At 55.6% G+C, this 22,427-nt stretch overlaps 1 protein-coding gene across 3 annotated transcripts in view; it reads left to right on the top strand.

Moving 5' to 3' along the window:
• The first annotated feature begins 10,320 nt into the window (after positions 1-10,320).
• NFATC2 (nuclear factor of activated T cells 2) overlaps positions 10,321-22,427 on the top strand; it is a 152,049-nt gene continuing 139,942 nt past the window's right edge. For 2 of the 3 annotated variants that reach the window (XM_036418799.2, XM_036418800.2), the window contains exon 1: positions 10,321-10,647. In XM_036418799.2, the coding sequence (XP_036274692.1) occupies positions 10,578-10,647 (70 nt within the window). In that variant the 5' untranslated portion in view covers positions 10,321-10,577. The remainder of the gene's footprint in view (positions 10,648-22,427) is intronic. The other variant, XM_036418801.2, reaches the window with a different exon arrangement.

Genomic DNA, 22,427 nt, shown 5'->3' with positions numbered 1-22,427 from the left:
TTGAAAGGCAGAGGGGGGCCCCATTCCTTTGCCCTTGACTGCAGACTGGGTTTGGGGAGTCTTCTGAAAGGAAGTGATGGAAGCCATAGCAGTGACTTCCGCGGCCAGTCACAGCCCCTGGTTCTTTCTCTTCACTCGCCCGCTCGCTCTGAGGGAAGCCAGCGCCATGCCACGAGGGCGCTCAAGTGACCCTGAGGAGGGGCCCGTGTGGGGAGGAACAAATATCTATTATTTTAACAACCTCAATAGTTAACACTTCTGCACCACATAATGTTCTCTTCCGAGCCTGCTCCCTGTGTTGACTTCCATTGTGTCCCCATTTTGCAGATGGGAACACTGACTCCCTGAAGGGTTGAGCCACTTGCCACAAGGTCCCATGGGCAGTAGGTGGTGGAGCTGAACTAGGGCCCAGAGCCCACGCCTTCACCCCTGCGCCCGGTGCACCCCTCTCCGCTCTGTCTGTCCTCTCTGGGTCCCAGGAAAACATCTCCCATGGTCGCCCTGCGAAGCCTGGGCTCCTCCAGGCCAAAGGTGGTCTTTTTTGTCTGCGTGGTGCTGGGCCCAAGCAGGTCCTCAGCAGGTGTGTGCTGACCGACCGACTGACCGACCAGAGGGAGAGATGGACGTGGCGTGTCTTATACTAGGAAAGGCCAGGGAGCCTACACAGCGTGGCACTGCCCTCTCTCGTGCCCCCCAGCAGAGGCGGACACCGGAGCCTGCTCCCCATGACCCCGGCCGGGCCCAGAGCTCAGGGTGCCCAGGAGAAGGAAGGCTCTCCACGCACGGCCCAGGGCGGGGAGGAGCTGTGTTTGCCTTGGAAGGCAGACCGCTTTTGTAACACTCACTCATTGTTGCCAGGAGCCCAAAAATACTTTTATTAATGGAAAAACAGGGATGGCTCCACAAAGAAATATTTTGACAAGCCCGGAGGAGCCAGCGGGAAGGCTCAGAGTGTGTCCTCCGGAAGCTGAGTGTCTTATCTTCCAGGGAGCCTAGGGGCGGGGGTGTGGGGGTGATGGAACAGGGCCGCGGAGCAGGGTCTGCCCTGTTGCCACATGGGGCTCCCACGCTCAGCTTCCTGGGTGGATCGTGGCGAGGTGGCCTTCTGCGGGGTGGCCCAGTCTACACCCCACTCTAGACACTGCTTTGCCGGTTACCGCCCGGTCAGCTGCTCTCCCTCAGGGGCCACCTCCCCTGATGGTAAGTGAAGGCCTCTCTCTGTGCTCCCAGGCACTGCCAGAGCCTACTGGGGAGGGAGCTTCCAAGGTGCTCCCCATTAGGACCGAATGCTCAGGGAGGTCCCCCCCACAGCAGTCCTCCCCGAGCCTGAAGCTCCCCAAGATGTGCCAGGTGCTATTTTAAGCCCTGACGTGCTAACTCCTCAAAACAGCTCTCCCATCGGTCCATCTCACCCCCATCTGCAGGCGAGGAAACTGAGACGCAGAGAGGTTCAGGAGCTGGCCTGCGATCAGGCTGTGAGGAAGAGGCGAACCTGGGAGTTGTGTCCAGGCCAGCTGGCTCTGCAGCCCGAAACCTTAACCCCACCCATGGCTGGCCATCTTTCTCAAGTGCATATCTGATCATGCTGCTCCATGTCCCTGCACCTGACGTCTTCATACTTTTAAAATAAAATCCATCTTGGTTAGGTTTAGCTGTTGTGCTAAAGATTCCTAAGTAGCAGTGGCTTAAACAGGTTAGCTGTTTATTCTTCTCTTATCAAAGGTCTGAGCAGGAGGTCAAGGGTTAATACTGAGGCCCATGATCCTTAGGAACCTGAACTCCTTTCATCCGGCAGCTTTGTCTTCATTAACCTCATGGCCCAAAGTGGCTGCTTGTGCTCCCACCAACACGTCCCCATTTTGGCGGGAAGGAGAGACGGGGTATTGGGAGTATGCCTTGTCTCTTTAAGGATTTTATGCCAGGCTCTTCTATCAGGTGGCCTAGGACAAGTCATGACCCTCTTTTGTTATCTCTGTAAAGGGAGGACACGTGAACTTCTTTGAAAGGTGACGAGGATTATTGAATGAATATATGTCCGACAATTGTAACAGGGCGATGCATCAGCACTCAAGGCATTTTAGCAACTATTACTATGGATGCTGTTCAGATGACACTGTTCCCGAAGGCCCATCCCACCCCCAGGACTAGGCCCCATATGCTCCGTGGCTCCAAAGCTTCTCCCATTGCAGCCCAGGAACCCTGCTTGGCAATGTACACTGACCTTTCCTGCCCCTCCTGGATGGAAAGCTCCCTGAAGACATGCACTGTCTGTCTTGTTCCCCTCTGTACCCCCAGCAGCAAGTTCAGGCCCACGCACAGGTGCCCAGAAAACTTGTCTGATGCATAAAGGAATGAATCTTTCCAGTGGCAGCGGGCTCACCATCATAGAGGATACTTCCTCAGGGCCTTCGCACATACTGTTCCCTCTGTTCTCAATGCGTCCCCCCTGCTGTCTGCATAGCCAGTTCTCAGACCTCATTCAGTGCCACTCAGTGCCACCTCTTCCGGGAAGCCTTCCCTGACCACCAGCTAAACCCGGCTCTTCCCCTGGTCCTTCCTACCTCCTTGCTCCACGTTGTTTTTCTTGGCACACACCTCAGCAAGGGCAGTACATCATTTTTATTACTCACGGCTGCATCCCGGGCCTAGCATATTGCAGTCCTTGGCAGTGTTTGTTGAATGAATAAACAAAGCCACAAGATAGCCCCAATTGATTTTTAAAATACGAGGAGAAAAATTCTAGTTGTATGCACCCCAGATATGTATTTTTTTTAAACGAATGAAAGCCTGAACGTTTTAAGCTTGGCCCTCAGAAGAATGCAGAGGAGATAAACGTTTCCTCCCCCTCCACCCCCCCTTCCTTCCCTTCTGCACACAGAAGGAGAGAGGCAAGCCAAGCCGATCGCAGCGCTGAGAGCCAAACGCCAGTTCCCTCTCGCTCCACGTCAGCACTCCAGCTTCTAGGAAAATCTTCCCCGTCTCGGAGGGCCCGGGGCATTCCGAGGGCTGCCGCTGGCCTAGGTCACAGCCCCGCTCCGCAGGCGGGCGGCGGCAGCACAGGCCGGGCCCTCTGGAAACTCGCTGTCAGCAGCAGCCCGATCAGCTGGCACAGAAGGTCGGGGCTTCTCTCCAGATGCCTTGGAAACCTCCCTGTTGGGTCACATTCCGGCCAGGGGGACCCTGGGATTGGTGGCCGCCAGCGCCGATGGGGAGGTAGCGAGCTTCAGCACTTCTGGGCTGGAAAAAGCAGTGCCGGGTATTATTTTGGGAACAGACAGTCAGGAGGAGCTCCAAGAGCTGATGGAGGAGGCTATTAAAAGCAAGACAATGTACTTCGACACGAACCAGGCCGGGGAGACACCTTGCTCCCTGCCACGACCACGGAACTGGGCGTTCTTCCCCATGAGGTGAGCCTTTCCGTCCCTTGGAGATGGGGAAAGCCTCTCCAGCTGCCAGCCGCCGCCTGCGCCTTCTCCCGGCCAGCCCAGCTGGGCATCCCAGCCGCCGCCTGGGCCGCGTGACGGACGGACGAGGTGAGGGTCCCGGTCAGCCAGCTGGGGAGGCGGCCGCACAGCCGTGCGGGGAGCCAGCGCTGGGAGGACCTCGGGCTTGGCTCTGGAGCCGGGCTGCCACTGTCCCCATCCCCACCCTGCCTCCCGCTTACTGTTTGGCAACCCAGGTGCCTCTCTGTGCCTCAGTTTCCTCACCTGCAGAATGGGGGCGATAGTCATCGTCACCCCACGGAGTTGCTGTGAGGATACAGTGCGTTAGTCCACGTGGAGGGCTGGGGGAGAGCCTCTCCCACAGTCAGCACTCAGCAGACATCCGATAGGATTATTTACGGAGCGCCCACCAGTTCCAGACCTCATCCCAAACCCCGGGGGAGACGGGCATGCCCCACTTTCTGAGTCTAGCGGGAGATGAGTCAGAACCAAGTAAACAAGCAGATGAGACAATTTCATGGCCTGTTATTCGCCCCATAAACCGTTTTGAGGTCCAACCATGTGCCAGGTGTCCCTCTAGGGGCCGAGGACACGGAGTGAATACAACTCCGTCCCGCTCTGTAGAGCTTAGAGTTTAGCTGCGAGGCAGCGGAGGCACAGAACACTCAACGCACCCATCATTGGTTTGTGGTGAGACGTGTCACCCAGAAACGCACAGAGATTTGCAGGGTGAGGTCCAGGTTTAGGGCAGAGAAGCGTGTTAGGGAGATGAGGGTCACTCGAGAACACTTTCTGAAGATGACGCTTACACTGAGGTCGGGGGATGAAAGAAGCCAGTCATTGAGAGACTGTGGGACAAAGGGGAACGGAAGAGGCTCACCGGCCACAAGGTGGGACCAGGACGAGGAAGGGCAGTGAGGCTGGAGTGGGAGGGCAAACGGGAGAGGGAGCGAGACGAGGTTGGACAGGTGGGCAAGGCCGGGTCTTGGAGCCACTGAATTATCGGCTGTTCCCCGCAAACGTAGTGGCCGAAGGAACAGTGTATTCACCACCGGTTCTGTGGGTCAGAGGCCCCTCCACTGGGTGATGTGGCTGCGTTATCTGAAGACTCAGCTGGAAGCCTCTGTTCCTTCCCACGTGGACCCTCCAAAGGGTTGCTTGAGCATCCTCACAACATGGCGGCTGGCTGCCCCCAGAGCGAGTGATCCAAGAAAGCGAGGAAGCAGCCTCAGCAGCCACACACTTCCTATTGCTGCTGTCGCTCACTGCCCTCCCTCGGCACGGTGGCCTTGTCTGCCGAGCAGAAGCAAGGCCCTTCCATCTCTTGTAGTGTCCCCGCCCCATTCCTGCCACTCCGCCAGAGCCAGTCCATGAATAGATATTTGATGGGGAGCTTCTCAGGGCAATTGAGAGGACACAGGCAAGGCAGTGCAGCCTAGTGGGTAAGGCTCTCGAGCCAGGTGGCTGGGGCTCAGTTCCCAGCTCTGCCACTTACTGGCTGTGCAACCTGGGGCAAGCTGCATACCTGTCTGTGCTACCATTTCCTTCTCTGCAAAGTGATAATCAGGGTTGTGGGGAGGACTCGGTGCGTTCACAGCTGTTGCTTGCTTTATTTATTTATTTATTTATTTATATATTTTAAAAAATATTTTTAAAAATTAATTTTTAGAGAGAGAGAGGAAGGGGAGGGATCGAGAGATAGAAACATCCATAAGAAAGAAACTTTATTGGCTTTGCAGACGCCGCCGCCCCAGAGCCACCCGTGACCAGCCATGCTGAACCCACTATGTTCTTCGACATCACCATCGAAGGCAACCCCTCGGGCCTCGTCTCCTTCGAGCCGTTTGCAGACAGCAGAGAACTCCCGCGCTCGGAGCACGGGGAGAGAGGGTTTGGTTACGAAGGTTCCTGCTTTCACAGAATTATCCGGGGTTCATGTGCTGGGGGTCACTTCACACGCCGTAATGGCACCGGCGGCAAGTCCATCTACGGGGAGAAACTTGAGGATGAGAACTTCATCCTGAAACACACAGGTCCTGGCGTCGTCCATGGCAAATGCTGGGCCAGCACAAACGGTCCCCGTTTCTCACCTGCGCTGCCCAGCCTGAGTGTGTGGTGGTGAGCATGTGGCCTTCGGGCGGTGACAGAAGGCACGCATATTGTGACGGCCCTGGGGCGCTTTGGGTCCAGGAATGGCAAGACCAGCAAGAAGATCACCTTTGTTGACCGTGGACATAACTTTGGCTTGTGTTTTATCTTTACCACCAGACCATTCCTTTGGTAGCTTAGGAGAGCACCTCTTCACCCCCCAATTTGCTTGGAATGTTCTGTAATCTTTGTGCCCTTGCCACAGCTCATTGGGTTCCATAATTTCCTTACCCCTTCCCAGTCTGGCTGGATTGCAGAGTTAAGTGTATGATTATGAAATAAAAACTAAAAGTTGTCAGTCAAAAAAAAGAGAGAGAGAGAGCCGGGACCTGTTTGGCTCAGTGGACAGAGTGTCGGCTTGCGGACTGAAAGGTCCCGGGTTTGATTCCAGGCAAGGGCAAGTACCTTGGTTGCGGGCACATGCCCAGTAGGGGGTGTGCAAGAGGCAGCTGATATCCCTCTCTCTTCCTCTCTGTGAAAAATCAATTAAAGAGAGAGAGAGAGAGAGAGAGAGAGAGAGAGAGAGAGAGAGAGAGAGTGAGGAGGGGGGAGAGAGGAAGGAAGGAAGATCCTTGACTGCCTCCTGCACACCCCCTACTGGGGATCACAACTGGAGCACGTGCCCTGACCAGGAATCTAACCAGTGACTCATGGGTTGATGCTCAACCACTGAGCCACAGAGGCTGGGCAGATGTTGCACTTTTAAAAATTAAAGGCAAGAGACCCTGTACCAGCAAAAAGATTCCGACTCACTTCATTGCAATACTCGTTTAACTGTGGTGGTCTGGATCTGAACCGGCAAATCTCCGAGGCATGCCTGTCAGCCTCCCATTTCCGCGTCTCACACACCTGCGTCTGTCTCACTTTAGACACACCTGTGTCTGTCTCACTTTCTGCCTTTAGACACGTGGACGTCCAGAACGTTCTCAGCTGCTGTCCACCTTTCAGCCAGGAAAGGGCTGATGGTCAAGGTGACGGACAGGTGGAGATGACACCTGGGTGATCAGTGCAGCGAGAGGACCAGCGAGGTGCCTCGTCAAGTCCCTTAGAACATTTTGGCGTTGAGTCAGTGGTACGCGCAGGAGCAGCAAGGGGGCCTCCGCAGAAATACCTGTGTTTCCTATTCATGAGGCTGTCAGAGGGGGGAGTGTCTAAAAAGAGGCTTCCCCGGTGAGTCAAGGTCTCCTGCAGCCCAGATGGCATGCCAGCTCCCCAGCCCTTCTCTCCAGGGCCACCTGGACGCCGGCTATTTGCTTTGATTCAGCTCCGATGGCGCTTTTTCCTCTGATGCCGGCCTGCTCCCGCCCAGCTGAGAGCCTCTATTTCTGGGCGCCTCGTGGATAATTGAGTGGGCAGAGGCTCCCCACCCGCCCCCCTCGGAGCATCCCTGCAGAAAAGGGGGAGTGCTCCGGAGAAGTGAAAAACAGTGGGTGGTTCAGTTCAAAAGGACAAAATATTTCTTGCCCTGGCACCGGGAGAGGAAAGAAATTGTCTGAGGCCCCGAAGAGCAGCTAAACTAAGAAGCCGAAAGCTGCAGTCCATGAGGGCAAATTAGGTGACTCAGCTGCGACTCCCCTGGATCCAGTCCTCGTAGCATGAATGCGCTTTAAAAGGGAAAAATGCTTAACGCTGACAAAGAGTGGGCTTTGTAAAGATGTGGCTTAGTGCTGATGCTGCTGGTTTCCAAACGGAGTCCCTCCGGGCAGGCGGCACCTGCGGAGATGGCCGCCGGCCTCCTGGGCCGGGGCCTGGGTGGGACTGGGTCTAAAATTATCCCTGATAATGAGGCTGGCAGAGGAGGGCCCGGCATGCTCACTTCCTGCCTCCATCCTGGCCTCCAGGACCCCGGCTCCCAGGGAGGCCTCGGGAGGCAGGGGCGGCCGTGCCAAGGACACGGGCCTTGTTGCCCAATGAAGATAGGTTCAGGCTGGGATGGTTGTGTAGACATTAACCCACAGAGCTCATCTGCAAACAGGACTCACAGCATGAAAACTGGTGTATGGTGTGTGTGTGTGTGTGTGTGTGTGTGTGTGTGTGTGTGTATGTGGTGTGTGTGTGTGTGTGAAATGAGCTAGATGGTGGAAAGAACCTGCTTCATGCCCTGCATATAGCAACTGCTAATTAAAAGGAGGCTTGGAGGCGAAGGGCATGGACTGCAGGGCCAAACAGTCTTAATCCCGGTTAAGTCACTGCTCACTCCTTTTTTTAAAAAAAAATATACTTTATTTATTTATTTTTTTTTTACAGAGAGGAAGGGAGAGAGCTAGAGAGTTAGAAAAATCGATGAGAGAGAGAGACATCGACCAGCTGCCTCCTGCACACCCCCTACTAGGGATGTGCCTGCAACCAAGAAACATGCCCTGGACCGGAATCGAACCTGGGACCTTTCAGTCCTCAGGCCGATGCTCTACCCACTGAGCCAAACCGGTTTCGGTGACTGCTCACTCCTTGAGTGTGTATGGAAAGCTTTTTAAAATTTAATATACATTTCAGCATTTATCATATGCCGGACTGTTCTTAGCATCACATCCTGACATCAAACTCTGTGGAAGGCATGGGTAGTGCACCCATTTTACAGAGCAGGTGAAGGACTCTGGGGCAGAACCAAGGGTCTGATTCTAGAGCCAGTAATTTTACTCTGCTTGGCAGGTGCCCTCACCCAGTGCTGCCGACAGAACTTCCCACAGAGCCGGGTGTTCTATTCCGAGCCGTCTGACCCCGTGGCCCCTCGCCACAGGTGGCTTTTGACCGGGTGAAACGCGGCTTGTACCACCAAAGAACAGACATTTACATTTTATTTAATGGTCAATGACTTTAACTTTTCATAGCCACAGGTGGCCATTGGCTACCATATCAGGCAGCACAGAGCTGACCCCTCTTCCTGTGAGTGTATCACTCTTCAGGGTCAATAGCAGGAATTTCTCGATGATCCGAGCTCCGAGCCTGGCACAGAGTAGCTGCTAAGTTAGGGGCTGCTCTTCACAGTGCCGCTACATAGAGGGATTGTCTCCGGAAGACGATGGTCTGCAGGCTGGCAGGGATACAAGGAGGTTTTTCACGCAGACCTTGGGTGGCCAACAGGTCCCGGCGCGCCCAAGAATTCCTCATTTTAAAACTGGAAGCGTCCTCAACCCCAGGCAGACCAGAACTGGCCCCCTTGCCTCAGATGGTGTACAGAGTCCACAGGAAATGGGGGTCCCTCCGTAGGCTCCCTAAAAGGGAAACTGAGGCTCACAGAGGGCAGATGGCTTGCCTGTGGCAAAAACCGTATTTGCCACAGGCAAGCCATCTGCCCTCTGTGAGCCTCAGTTTCCCTTTTAGACAGTCAGGGAGAAGGTTTCTCTGCTTGCAGGTGGCTGCAAGGAATTCAAGGTACAAGGCTCAGAGCACAGCAGGTGGGCAGATGGGGCTGCCCTTGTGGGGAGGAGCTTGGTGAGCTGTCCTGTTGGCTGAGACAGGCTTCCCGGGGAGGTGGGTGGGGCTTTTCCCTGTAGCTCTCTGTGGGACCGCGTCTTCAGCAGGAGGTGGTCATGCACGGGAGCCGAGGTGTGGAATACAGGGCTGCCCCACGGGTGGGACCAGTGCCTGTCAAGTTCAAGTCTCTCTGTACGACAGCGTGTGGGTGCGTGGGGTCCTGATGAGTCACCGGCTCTGGTGCTCCCCGGAGTTTCAACAGAGCTCGAGGGAATATCTGGACTGGCCATCTTCAAAGCTGGCCTTATCGCTGGGCCCCGACTTTCCCGCCCCGCAGGCAGGCCAAGAGGCAGCGCTAGGCTGGGAGTACAAAGAGCATCCTGACGGCCCAGCGTCTCGCCCTCTTCCCGCTGGCCGCCCCGGCTCTGTGGCCCCTGGATGGGAGCACTTTGGTGGGGGCCCCCGCGAGGCATCCCACCCGAATGCTGGAGACCAGCGCAGAGTTCACGACATCCCGTCCCTTTATTTTCCTGTTTATCCAGAGCATGTGTAAACACACGGGTTGCCTGGTTTCGGCGTCTCTTTGGCCATTTCATTATTGCTGGAGCCTCTGAGCATCACTGGAAACCTCGGGCTTTCTAAATGAATCTAAAAATACACTCTTTGAGAAAAAAAATCTTGGAGTTGGACAGAGTTGACACAAGGCACAGTTATTTATTTTTTTCCCCTTATCCCCTCCCCCCCTTCCTTTTTCTCCTCCCCTCACTCTCCCCAAATACAAAAAAATAAAATAAAAATAAAAAAATCTGGGCAGCTGGAGGCCCGGAGGGCCAGGGAAGGGCCCCTGGGTCAGTGTCCAGGGGGCTCAGGCCCCCTGGGGTGCTGGTGTGAGCCCATGGCGGCTTTTACTGGGAGGCGCTCGCTTGGGAGCCGGGGGGCTTGGGAGCCCCGGGATGGTTTAGCAAAAGCTGCAGGGGGCTCGGCCATCCCTGCAAACTGCCGCCTGCAGCCTCTGCAAGGGCCGGCTTGGACACTCGCTCGCCCCCACCTCCTGGGCTCTGGCGGCCGCATCCCTCCCTCTCCCTGACTTTGCTCACGAACAATCGGGGACTTGTGCTGGCGGCCGAGGGAGCCACGGCGCTGGCTGGCCGCGGAGGAGGCGACGTCATGGATTCCTGAGTGTGAAGTTTGCAGGAAAGCCCTTAGTTTTGGAGATGGACGGGATCCAGCGGTTTCCATGGCGCTGGGTAAACAGGAGGAAACAGTGAGGGAATCCCGTTATTTTACTGCATTGAAAGCCTATAAACACGGAGCGCCGGGAAGGAAGTCGCGTTCCCTCTCGAGTAAGCCGAGCGCCGAGCCGCGCCGCCTCCAACGCGCCGGGAGCCGGAGCCGGGAGCCGGGAGCCGGGAGCCGGGAGCCGGAGCGGAGGCGCGCAGCTCCCGGGCCGCTCGCAGGCTCCGCGGCCAGGGCACCCCGAGAGCATGCTTTAGAGGACGGCGCCCCCGTGGCTCCTGGTCTCCAAAAACAGAGCCCCTCTCGCAGCGCGCGCCAAGCCCCCGTCCCTTCCAGATGCAGAGAGAGGCTGCGTTCAAGCCGGGGCACTGCCATCCCCTCCGCATCATGGGGTCTGTGGACCAAGGTAACGGACTCGCCCCCCGCCGCGGCCGGTTCTCCTCCCGCCCCCCAGCCCTCCCCTCCTGCTCCTCTATCGGGCGGGCAGCGCTTCGGGCTGCTGGCTGGCCGCGGGGGACCGGGGACCCCGGGGACCCCGGCTGCCCGAGGCGCACAGGTAGAGCGGCCGGCACGGAAGCGCCCGCGCCGGCCCGGGAGGGAGGGCAGGGGGCGACGTGAGGCCGCCGGGCAGCGCCGGGTCCCACGCGGGATTCCCTGGCGCCGTGTCCCGGGAGCTTCCCTTCCGCGGGACACCGGGCGGACGTCTCTCGCTACTAACCGCTGGCCGCTTAACCGTTTCAGCACCCGGCTTTTGACAGCAGATGCTCCGCAGCTGCACTGCTACTATTATTTCTATTTAGTGTATCATTTAGCTTTTTTCCCCCCCTCCCCTTTTAGGAGAGCAGGCTTGATCTTTTTACTATATAGCAAACCTAGCCACGAAGACTTCGCTTTTGAAACAGTTACAGCAGCAGATGCGCTGGGACATTTAAACACCCCCTCCCCCACTTTTTTTTTTTTTTTTTTTTTTGGATGTGCCTGGTGGATCCAGTCCCGGCTCCCGCTTTAAAGTGCAGTGTACCATCAGTTTGTTTTGCGATCTGATTACACCCTGCTCTCTGTATTTCTGCCTCTTTTCCTTCTCTCGGATTTAGCCCTGGAATCATACTCCTCGGATCTGGCGGGAGGGGCTTCACGTATAAGAATATGTTTATGAAAACCTGCCATCCCGCTGGGCGGCGAGGGGCGCGGGCGGTGCAGTCGCGCGTGGGGCTCGGAGAGTGGGGACCAGGCGATGCGGCTGCGTGTGTGGGTCCGAGGCCAGCCCTGCCGGCGGCGGGGGCACTGCCCAGCGGGCAGGGCTGCAAGAGTTAAGTGAAATAAATCCGCGTGGGAGGAGTTAGCCTGGTGTCATAAAAGCAGAGTTGAATGTAGGTTTTGTGCTCTGCGTGGCTGATTAAAGTTCTGGGGGGGTGGGGGGTAGAAATGACAATTTCAGTAAATAAACCTGAGGGTTTTATTTTTTATTTTATTTTATTTTTTTAAAAACCAGAGTGAGGCCACATGCCTTGGTCAGGTGAATGGTGTGCTTTGCCTCAGTGGCACATATGTTTAGCTGAGTTGCACTTTGAACGGTGTAACTGGTACCCGAGTACCCTTGGCCTCCGCTAGTGGTCAAGCATGTGACGTAATGGCAAAAAAAAAAAAAAAATTACTAATGTTGCATCACCTGTAAAAGCGGTGGCCTTAGATAGGTGACAGATACATTAAGGACACGAACTGGTTTTGGCTGTCACACATACCAACATGGGGCTGGGTGTTACGATGGTGGGGGTGGGGGGTAGACCAATGCCAACGGAGGGAGCGCTATGTGAAAAGGAAGAGAGCGAGAGGGAGAGAGAGGGAGAGAGAGAGCGAGTTTGGAAGAGAAGCAGGGCTTCTGATTGACTCTGCGATCTGATAGGAGCCTCACATTTTGGGGAGCAGCCCCACCTCTGCTCAAGCTTGCTGTGCTGCCCCCACCCCTCTCTCCAGGTGCTGAAGTCCATGCATCTTGCGTGAGCCCATGCGTTGCCTCCCCTCCCAGCCCATGCTCATGTGTGCAGGGATTGTGAGTGTGTGCGTGCCAGTGTGTGTGTGTGTGTGTGTGTGTGTGTACACATGTGGGAGACAGGGCACCACATTGTTCCCAGCGAACCGCACTCAGCATTCCAAGGCAGCTGGGCACACAGGATGCAGTTCCAGGCATCAAAGAGTTGGCGTGAGAGCCGCTTCCACCGTGCCCTGCTGAAGGAGAAGCCAGTGCCCCTTTAAACCCAAACACCATGTGAGCTCAGGGACAGACCTGAAGTGTGCCTGCAGATGGGTGGGGCCGTGCATAGCGAAGAGAAATATTTGCATGGCAGGAAAACACTGACCTTGCTGTGCAGCATTGGGTCAAGGCTCTGGGAAAACTGAAGATCTGAGAGAGGTGTGTTCAGTTTTATCTGAAGTGGGATGATGGAAAGTATTTCAGGAATAAACACGTCCAGCATGAGGCTCTGTTCACTCCCAGGCTGGAGCTCCCTGCTTTCTGCTTTGGTTAGAATTTCTGTTTGGCCACATCATGCTGTGTGATCTCGGGTAAGTGCCTTCACCGCTCTGCGCCTCAGTTTTCACATCTGCAAAATGGGGCCAGTAATATCGATGCCATGCTCACAGTCCATGCTCGATAAATGTTAGCTGCAGTTCCTATTGAAGTTGCAAAACAATAACTTACATAGATACAGAAACAAGAAGTTGCTGAAGAGATGTAGCACTCCAAGCCTCTCTGGGAGCTTTTTGACTTACTCGGGATCTGTAGTGAGACAGGTTGGGCCAAGATAGCGGCTGCAAAGCCTCAGTTTCCTCATCAGCAAAAGGGAAAGATGATCGTGTTGACCTCACAGGGTTGCTATAAACATCCTGTGAAATCACACACGGAAAATGCCAACGTCGATGCTTAGCCTACGGTTAACACACATGCGATGTTATTGTCTGATGCTGGAAGACGGTGGGAGGCAGTCACACACGGTGGGAACTCGCGTGCTGTCTGTGGGGGTGAGAGCAAGCGGTAGTGAGCGCTGGCTGGGAGCCGCCCATCCACCCACCCACGCGCTTGCAAGTCTTAAGTCTTTAATTGTCCGGGCAAGCATGTTGCTAAGTTGTGCAGTCACCTCCTGCACGGAGGAGGGCCGTGAGGCACAGAGAGGTGCAGTAACTGGCCAAGGGCTGCCCAGCGGAGAAGTGGTGGAGCCATCATCTGTTTTTATTTATTTTTAAAAAATGTGTTTTTATTTATTTCAGAGAGAGGAGGAGAAAGACAGAAATATCAATAATGAGAGAGAATCTTCGATTGGCTAACTTCTGCACCCCCTCCCCTCCCCCCCACTAGGGATCCAGCCTGTACCCTGGGCATGTGCCCTGACCGGGAATTGAGGAATTGAACCTCCTGGTTCATAGGTTGATGCTCAACCACTGAGCAACACTGGCTGGGCCGGAGGCATCATTTGAACACAGGCCCTGTGTCTGGAACTCACTAATGTTACCATAATTTTTATAATAGAAGAGCAAACTGAAGGGCTCCACTCCTTGATCCTTGGTTCTTCCTCCATCACCACATTATTTCTTGGTATATCCCAGAAGGATAGGAGGGGAGTGTGGGCGGAGGTGGAGGGAGCCAGCATCATCATTAAAGATGGGGAAACTGAGGCGGCAGCTGGTTTGTCCGAGCAGAGAATGATCGGGGAGGGCTCCTTGCCTCGCCTTGCTTCAGGGAAAGGGAAGGACAGCGTTTCCACCTTCCTCCCGAAGGAGACTGGCCCCCAGCGGCCAGGAGGCTCTGCGCTGTCTCCACTTTCTGTCTCTGCCCAGAACAGAGGCCGCTCCAAGGTCCCTCCAGTCTCCCCTTTTCTCAGAATTTCAGAGAGAAGCTCCTCCGGCCCCCTCATTGAGACTTTCCCTGAGGACAGGGGCCGGGCTCCCTATTCCTGTGAGTGTCCAATGGGCTCTAGGGAGTATTCCACACCCAGGACATCACCAGCTGAGATCTCTGGGCTCTGCCGCTCCTCACTAGCACCCACACTTCCTGTGCCCCAGTCCCCCCACCTGTAAAAGAGGGATAGCAATAGTATCTGGAATTATCATTACTATAGTTGACAGTGAGTATCAGACCATCAGAACAGCAGGGGCAGGGTCCAAGGAGACTCCCCTACCGTGCCAGGTTTTAACCCTTCATCTGCTGAATTACAGGAAGGTCCCAAGATAGCGGAGGCTCTTGGTGGGAGGTGGTGGTGGGGGTGATAGCAATCATTTACCAATCTATGGAGAGTTTCAATCTTTTAATAAACAATACGACTCTCCAATCACTCACTTAATAAACAATTGCTGCCATTATTACTGTACAATTCATTCATTCATATTTAGCACCCCCCTCCAAAATAAAAGATCCCACCTAAAAAACATCAACAATGATTGCCCTAGCCCTGGGTCGGCAAACTGCTGCTCACAAGCCACATGCAGCTCTTTGGCCCCTTGAGTGTGGCTCTTCCACAAAATACCATGGCCTGGGCGAGTCTATTTTGAAGAAGTGGCATTAGAAGAAGTTTAAGTTTAAAAAATTTGGCTCTCCAAAGACATTTCAATTGTTGTACTGTTGATATTTGGCTCTGTTGACGAATGAGTTTGCCGACCACTGCCCTAACTGGTTTGGCTCAGTGGATAGAGTATTGGCTCATAGACCGAAGGGTCCCAGTCTGATTCTGGTCAAGGGCACATTCCTGGGTTGCAGGCTCAATCCCTGGCCCTGTTCGGGGTACTTACAGGAGGCAACAAATCAACGCGTCTCTCCCACATCGATGTTTCTCCCTATCTCTCTCCTCGTTCCACTCTCGCTAAAAATCAATGGAAAAATATCTTCGGGCGGGGATTAACAGCAACAATAAAGCAATCACAGAGCACTTCCCTGTGCATGCTCTCACTACGTAATGGGTATCTCGAATCTTGCCTAGAAGAAGCCAGGCAGGACCCTGTTTTTGTTCTTTGCTAGAAGAGCCTGCCTCTGAGTGCCCAGTCCGGAACGGCGGGTCCCTGGGACTCTGCCGCGAGCTGCCCTTCCTTTTCCTCACCGCCCTGGCGGTGACTGTTCGTGCTTTGTCCGCGCTTCCCTGTGCCCCAGCGCGGGTGCAGTAGGTGCTCTTTGTTACGTGGTGGACAGACGGACGGACGGACGAATGATGAGTCAGTGATGCAGTGGGTGACCTGGCTTTCTGAGGCCAGCGGAAGCACCTCGGCGTCTTTTCGGCTCGCTCTCCTACACCTCCCGTAGACCACGGCATTGGCCTTGGACTTCCACGTTCCCCACCACACGCACCTCACTCTAGTGGCCACTCGGAAATTCTCCCGGGTCATCCACCAGGCACAAGCTCTCATGCTGTTGTTGTCTGGGATGAATCAGCCCCCAAAGGCAAGAACAACAAACAGCAACCATGACCATGACAGCAGCCACCGCGATGGAGTGCCAACTATGTGCCAGGCGCCATCCTGAGGGCGTTCCGGGTGCCACCTCATTAATCCTCATACCAGCCTGACAGGCAGTGTCCCCCTCTCGCACCAGGCAGCGCAGCCCCGCCCCGGGTCACGTCGCCGGGCCTCGGAGCTTGGAATCGAGCCCACTCCACCATTGGGCTGAGTAGCCCTGGCGAGAAGGCGACCTGCTTTCCCAGCGTGACGTCCTCTGTGGCCAGACCCTTTGGCGGTACTACGTCCGTGGATTCTCACCCCCCCCCCCTCCCCAGAGGTGGGTGTTAGCTCGATCCCTGCGCAGAGCCGAGGAAACCAAGAAGGGAGTGGTCCAGGCATTCCAAGGGCAGAACCAGGTCTGGCTGATGCCAGAAGCTCGGCGTTTAAGGGCTCCGTGGTCCTGCTTCTCCTGTTTCCTGCAGGGACCACCCAGCGAGCAGCATGAGCTGGAGCAGAGGGCCGCAGCCCCAATGGAGCCAGCCCTCCACAGAGCCTGGTGTGTGTATGTGTGTGCGTATGTGTGCATGTATGTGTGCACGTGTTTGTGTGCACGTTTTTGTGTGCACGTGTTTGTGTGCGTGTTTGTGTGTGTGTGTGTGTTGGTGTGTGTGTTGGAGGGGTTCCTGCCGCCCTCTCCCCCTGCCTTTCTGGACTACTCAGTGACTCTGGTGGCCCCATCCAGTCTCTCCAGTGCAATGGGTCTGCCCAGGGACCCATTTCCTCAAAGCCTCTCTCCGGGCCAAAGCCCAGCTGGGTGCTTGTTGGCCTGCGGCCTGGCAGGTGCATCCCCAGCACTGGCCCCCCCTCCTTTCGCACACTGAACTGCTCACACTGCTCACACTGCTCCCCGTGCCTGGCCCGCGCCTGTCTTCCCGCCAGGGCTCCCTCCCCCTTTCACATCTTCCTTCAGGGCCCAGCTCACTCCACCTCCTCCTAGGAGCTCCCTGGACCCTTCATTGGTTTCCATCAGTGACTTTAGAGTAGGGGTGTCGAACTCAATCAGAGAAGGGGCCAAAATCTAAAATCCAGCCTAAATCGCGGGCCGAATGGTTTACTGAACAGTCATAAACTGTCATTGTGATGGAAACTCAGCGGAGTGCAATGATGACAGCGCGGTGCGGGCCACATTGCAAGGCCTGGCGGGACGGATTTGGCCCGCAGGCCTTGTGTTTGACACATGTGCTTTAGAGCATCCGCTGTGCGCCAGTTCCTGTGCAAGGTGCCGGGAGAGTGGTGGCCGGGACAGTCGGCCCTCACTCGGCAAACATGGAGGGAGTGAGCGCAGGAATAGCCCAGATGATTTCAAATGCTGTTAACGTAAGGGACTGAAATAGGAGAAGAGTCATATGCAAATGACTTGGCATATTCACGTGTGTGTGTGTGTGTGTGTGTGTGTGTGTGTGTGAGAGAGAGAGAGAGAGAGAGAGAGAGAGAGAGAGAGGTAGGTGGGTGTATTGTTTCCTGTGGCTGCCATCACAAATGACCACAAACCGGGTGCTTGAAACAACAGCCATCTCTCCTCTCAGTTCTGGAGACTCAGAGTCTGAAATTAAGGCATCAGCAGGGCCACGTGGGCTCTGAGGCTCTGGGGAGGGGGATTGGAGGGGTGGTCCCTGTCCCTTCCGCTGCAGGTGACTCCTGCAAACCCATGGTGTTCTTTCCTTGGCGTGTCCGCGCACCACTCTGCTCTCTGTCCTCATCGTCACGCAGCCTCTCCCAGTCCTGGGATGAGAGTCCTTAGCGCTAATGACCTCAGCCTGACTTGATGACCTTGGCAAAACCCAAATCCCAAATAAGATCGCAGGCACGGCAAGGGGGTTAGGGCTCGAACATATTTTTGGGGAGGGATTCACGCCAACCCAGAGCAGCAGGGATTGCTTGTTCAGGCTGGGTGGTCCCTTGCTTTCTGAAGAGAGGTCTTTTTCACTGACCCCCGGACGGCGAGGGAGCTGCCTGGGAAATGTCTGGGGGCTGAGCATCCAGAGCAGACGAAGCAGCAGCGTGTGCAAAGGCCCCGAGGAGAGCGGTGGGGCTAGGTGGCTGGGTGGTCAGTGACCAGCAAGAAGCTGCATGGCTAGAACAGGAAAGGCAGGGATTGTGATGGGAGGCGAGATCGTGGACACAAGCCAGGGCAGGATCGAGCAGGGTCTTGTGAGCAGTTGGCAGTCCATTCTCAGGGCAGTGGGTGCGGGTGCGGGGGTGTGTGTGTGTGTGTATGTTGGGGGGGACTGGGGGGTTCTAAGCAGCAGGGTGGGAGCCTGTGGGTCTCTGGAAGGGTTGTATTGACCACTGTGTGGCGAGCAGCCGTAGGCAGGTGAGAGTGAGTGCCGGTGGGAGGCTGTGCAGTGGCCTAGGCAGGAAATGACGGTGGCTGGGGCCAGCGCGGGGTGGAGGAGGAGAAGGAGGAGGAGGAGGTGACAAGTGGCACTTCCTAGCCCCTGGTGCGTTCTCCCTGCAGCCCGGGGTTCTGCAGGGATGTTCCCTGTCTTGGTCACCCGAGGGTGTATGCCGCTGATCTTGTGAATAATAGGAGCCACTTCAGACATGCCTTCCTCTCGGCCCAGCCCAGATTCCCGTGCCAGCTCTCCCTCACCCTCTGCTATCACTGGGAGTCATAAGACTTTTTTTTTTTTTTAGCGTTTCATCTTGGTCCAAACATGTCCCTTAGCAAATCCACCCTCAGCTAATAGCCCAGGAAAAACGTGGCTCAGTAATGAGGATCAGATTCACATGGGACAGAACCATGTCTGTGGCGGCACGTGGGGCTTATAAAAGTAACACAGCCTCCCGCGCGCCCCAGCGGGGGCGACAGTGATCCTTACAGGGGGGAGGAGTGCACAGCTCATGCCTGCGACACTCTCAGTGGTCTGCTCATCGTAGCTGCCGTTTTCACTATGATTTTACTGTTTTAGGTTCAAGCCATACTTTCTTAAAGCCTAATAGCCTTCAGGAGGCATTCCTGAGGGGGAGAAATCCATTTCCCACCCACTCTCTGTGGGTTTGGGACGCCCTGCCTCAGTCACTCAGCCAGCGGGGCGTTCTTGGAGGGTGTCTTAATTGCGAGGCCGGCCAGGTGCTGGGAAAATCCGAGATATGTAAGACGTGTTCCTTTATATTTGAAACGCAGATAAAGCTTTTTCTTTCTTTTTTTACTTTTATAAAGTAGGGGAGAGACAATCACGTATGAAGCCATTTACATGCTAATTAACTGAAGTTTAGAGGAAGCCTGGTGCTTGTGTTGACAGAGGAAAGAAAGAGAGGGTGAGGGGAGACACCACTGGCTTTTTTTTTTTTTTTTTTTTGTGGGGGGGGTGGGGGTGGGTCATGCTGAAGGGAGCCTGATGGGGGTTAGCTTTGAGGTCCCTGGAGTCAGCATGCTTGTTCTTGTTCCTCCCTGATTTCAAAGATTGTGAAATTGACACAGATGTTAGGGTCTGCAAGAGAGAGGATGGAGATGAGACAGACACATGGTCCTGGGGAGTGCGGGCTTTTGGGAAGGCAGCCTGGGTGACAGGGTGACAGAGGAGACAGCGTGAAGGCGGATGTGTGAGAGAGAGAGAGTTGTGGGGTGGGCAAGACTCGCCAATGCACCATGTCCTAACCCTGTGGTCGGCAGACTGTGGCTCGTGAGCCACATGCGGCTCTTTGGTCCCTTCAGTGTGGCTCTTCCACAAAATACCACAGCCTGGGCGAGTCTCTTTTTGAAGAAGTGGTGTTAGAAGAAGTTTAAGTTTAAAAAAGTTGGCTCTCAGAAGAAATTTCAATCATTGTACTGTTGATATTTGGCTCTGTTGACTAATGAGTTTGTGGACCATGGCCCTAACAGACCAGCCTCCGCTGCCTGCCCTTGGGGCTCTGGTTCAGCAGGAGATGAGTCCCCCCAACCATGTTTGGGGGGCGTTGGCACCTCCTGTTCAGTGAAAGGCAAGGCCAGCAGTCTCAGGGGAGTTTGCAGACCAGTCCCCTTGTTCAATATCAGTTCCACAGAAATGAAAAGGAGTCAGGAGCCTGGAGGTCAGGGTCTCCAGTGCACGGGCTCATGGGAACACATGGGGGCAGATGGGTGGGGTCTGAGGGGCCCTGAGAGCCACAGACGCACCTGAAGGGGTGGCCCCTACTCAGCTCCAGGCGAGATAGGCCTGTGCTGTGGCCAGATCTTCCCATTTCTTACGAGACAGTGAAAATATTAATCTTTATATGAAATCTAATTCAACAATGTTATTTCAGATTTAAAAAGTTACAGGACAGATCAAACATAATGCAGGGGTGGTCAAAAGTATTCTTGCAGTTGAGAGTCCAGAAAACAGAGTTTATCCTGTATTATTATTTATTAAGTATTGTATTATTTTCCCATACAAACAACTGTACACCTACTTTCGCCCACCCTCTATGCCTGCAGGATGGGTTTGGCCGAGCTCCTGCAGACCGGTGTGCTGTCCCATGGCCCGGCCTCCTGCATCCCACACCTCGATGTGGGGTCTGACTTTCAGTAGACCGGGTGGCAGAGGCAGTAAGAGAAGGGGAGAACGGCAGGATGCCTAGGAGAGCTGGAGGGGGTAGGGGAGTAGGGCCGGGAGGCAGCTACCCAAAGCGCCAGCCAGGTGTTTGTGTTTAACTCTGTACCAGATGGGAAGCCACAGGAGGGGTTATGGGACGTCTGTTTTGAAAGCATCCCGCTGGCTGCCCTGTGTAAGGGCAGACTGGTGGTGAGCCGGGCAGGAGGTGGGCCAGGTGAGAGATGATGGGACTGGGGGTGACTGGGGCGGCGGCGGGGGGGGGGGGGGGGTGGGGCGGGGGTAGTGTCCTTGGAGATAAGGGTTGGGTTTGGGTTCCACTGAGCAGGGGGAGCTGCCTGGTTCACTGAGGGTTTGCACGTGGGTGAAAAGAGCAGCGGAAGCCGGGGCTGCTCCTTGGTGTTTGGTGGAAGAACTGGCTGAATTCTCGGGCGATTGCTGAGCTGGGAACGTGGGAGACGTTTCAGAAGGTGGGACATGTTCACTCTGAGGTGCCTGTTGGATACCCAGATGGAGACGTTGGGCGACAGTGGAATGTCTGAGCCCAGATTCCAGGGGACAAGTTTAGGCTGTAGGTAAAAATGAGCTTTAAACCAGAGGGGGAAGGGGCCGATGTGAAGGGGTCTCGGGACTCAGAGCCGCCTGCATTGGAGCTGAGGGCAGGACGGTGCTCCTCAGATATTTGTGTTTCCGGTAGAACCAAGCAGTTTCCCAAAGGAACACACTGGAGTGCTGTTATCCGGAGAAGGGGGAACGGGCTTCTGGGACTTCTTTATACTCTGACCGTCAGAAAGCGCTTCCCAAGACTCCGAAGCCGGGCCCAGGCCCCTGGGATGGAGTCTGAGTTTAACCAGGGGCCCTCACGCCTGGCCGCACGGTGGAAGGCTCTGGAAGCTTCTACAGAACCCGGAGGCCCAGGCCCCGCCCTCAGACTCTCTGACCATCACTGGCCTCAGGCGTGAGCAGCTCTCCGGGGGAGTCTCGTGTGCGGCCTGGGGTAAGGACCACTGGGGCTTGGTTCTGGACAGTGGTGGGCAAACTCATTAGTCCACAGAGCCAAGTGTCAACAGTCCAACGACTGAAATTTCTTTTGAGAGCCACATTTTTAAGTCTAAACTTCTAACGCCACTTCTTCAAAATAGACTCTTCCAGGCCGTGGTATTTTGTGGAAGAGCCACACTCAAGGGACCAAAGAGCCGCATGTGGCTCGCGAGCCGCAGTTTGCCGAACATAGGATAGCGCTGGGCTTTTAGACAGTGCCCCTCCCAGTGTGCCTGTCCCTGACACTCACCTGGGATGCTTGCTTACAAACACACATCCCTGAGCCTCCTCTCAGAACTCCTCTCAGAACACACATCCCTGAGCCTCCTCTCAGAACTGGCTGATGGTGGAGCTGGGGGGAGAGTGTTCTGCAGCGGAAACCCCCCCAAAAGCAAAAGCCAGCAGGAGCTGGGAGTGGTGCAGGCTGGGCCCGCCCACCTGCTCTGAACCAGCATCAGGTGTATTGCTGCCCAGGGCCCCCTGCTGCCCCGCCCTCCATGCCCAGCCTGCACCACTCCCAGCTCCTGCTGGCTTTTGCTTTTTGGGCGGTTTCCGCTGCAGAACACTCTCCCCCCAGCTCCACCATCAGCCAGTTCGTCCCAGTGTCCCCTTCCCAGAGAGGCCCTTGGCGACCACAGAGATGACTGATCCTCCCCAGCCCCAGCCATTACCCCACCGCCCTGCTGAGGTCTCTCCCGGGCCTCCCAGGAGGTGGTCTTCGCTCCCTGTGCATCTCCCTCATGGCTCTCCCCCGACCAGAACCAGAGCTTCTCCGGGGCCGTGCCCCCCTCCCCCCCCCTCCCGTATGCTGGGTGCCTGGCACCTGGGGCACGGTAGGCGGCCAGGCGGTCCAGGTGGGGCTTGTGCTCAGAGTTCTGATTCTTTCCCAGGTGTTTGCGTTTAACTCTATACCAAATGGGAAGCCACAGGAGGGGTTGTGGGACGGCTGTTTTTAAAGCATCCGCTGGCTGCCCTGAGTAATGGAGTTAGGGGCATGTAGGTGAGAGCTAGGTGACCAGCGCTGTGGGCACAGAGGCACAGGGGGTCCAGATCTGCCCCCTGAAGAAGAAAAGCGGGAAGCCAGGGATCCCCTGGTCACACCGGGCAAAACTTAGGTGGCAGCAGCTTTCTTTCTGGTGGGGATCCTGGATCC

Source organism: Pipistrellus kuhlii, unplaced genomic scaffold (genome assembly GCF_014108245.1).
Source record: "Pipistrellus kuhlii isolate mPipKuh1 unplaced genomic scaffold, mPipKuh1.p scaffold_m20_p_6, whole genome shotgun sequence".
NCBI lineage: Eukaryota > Metazoa > Chordata > Mammalia > Chiroptera > Vespertilionidae > Pipistrellus > Pipistrellus kuhlii.
Note: the sequence above shows the minus strand (reverse complement) of the source record. Positions and strands in the feature narration are given on the sequence as shown.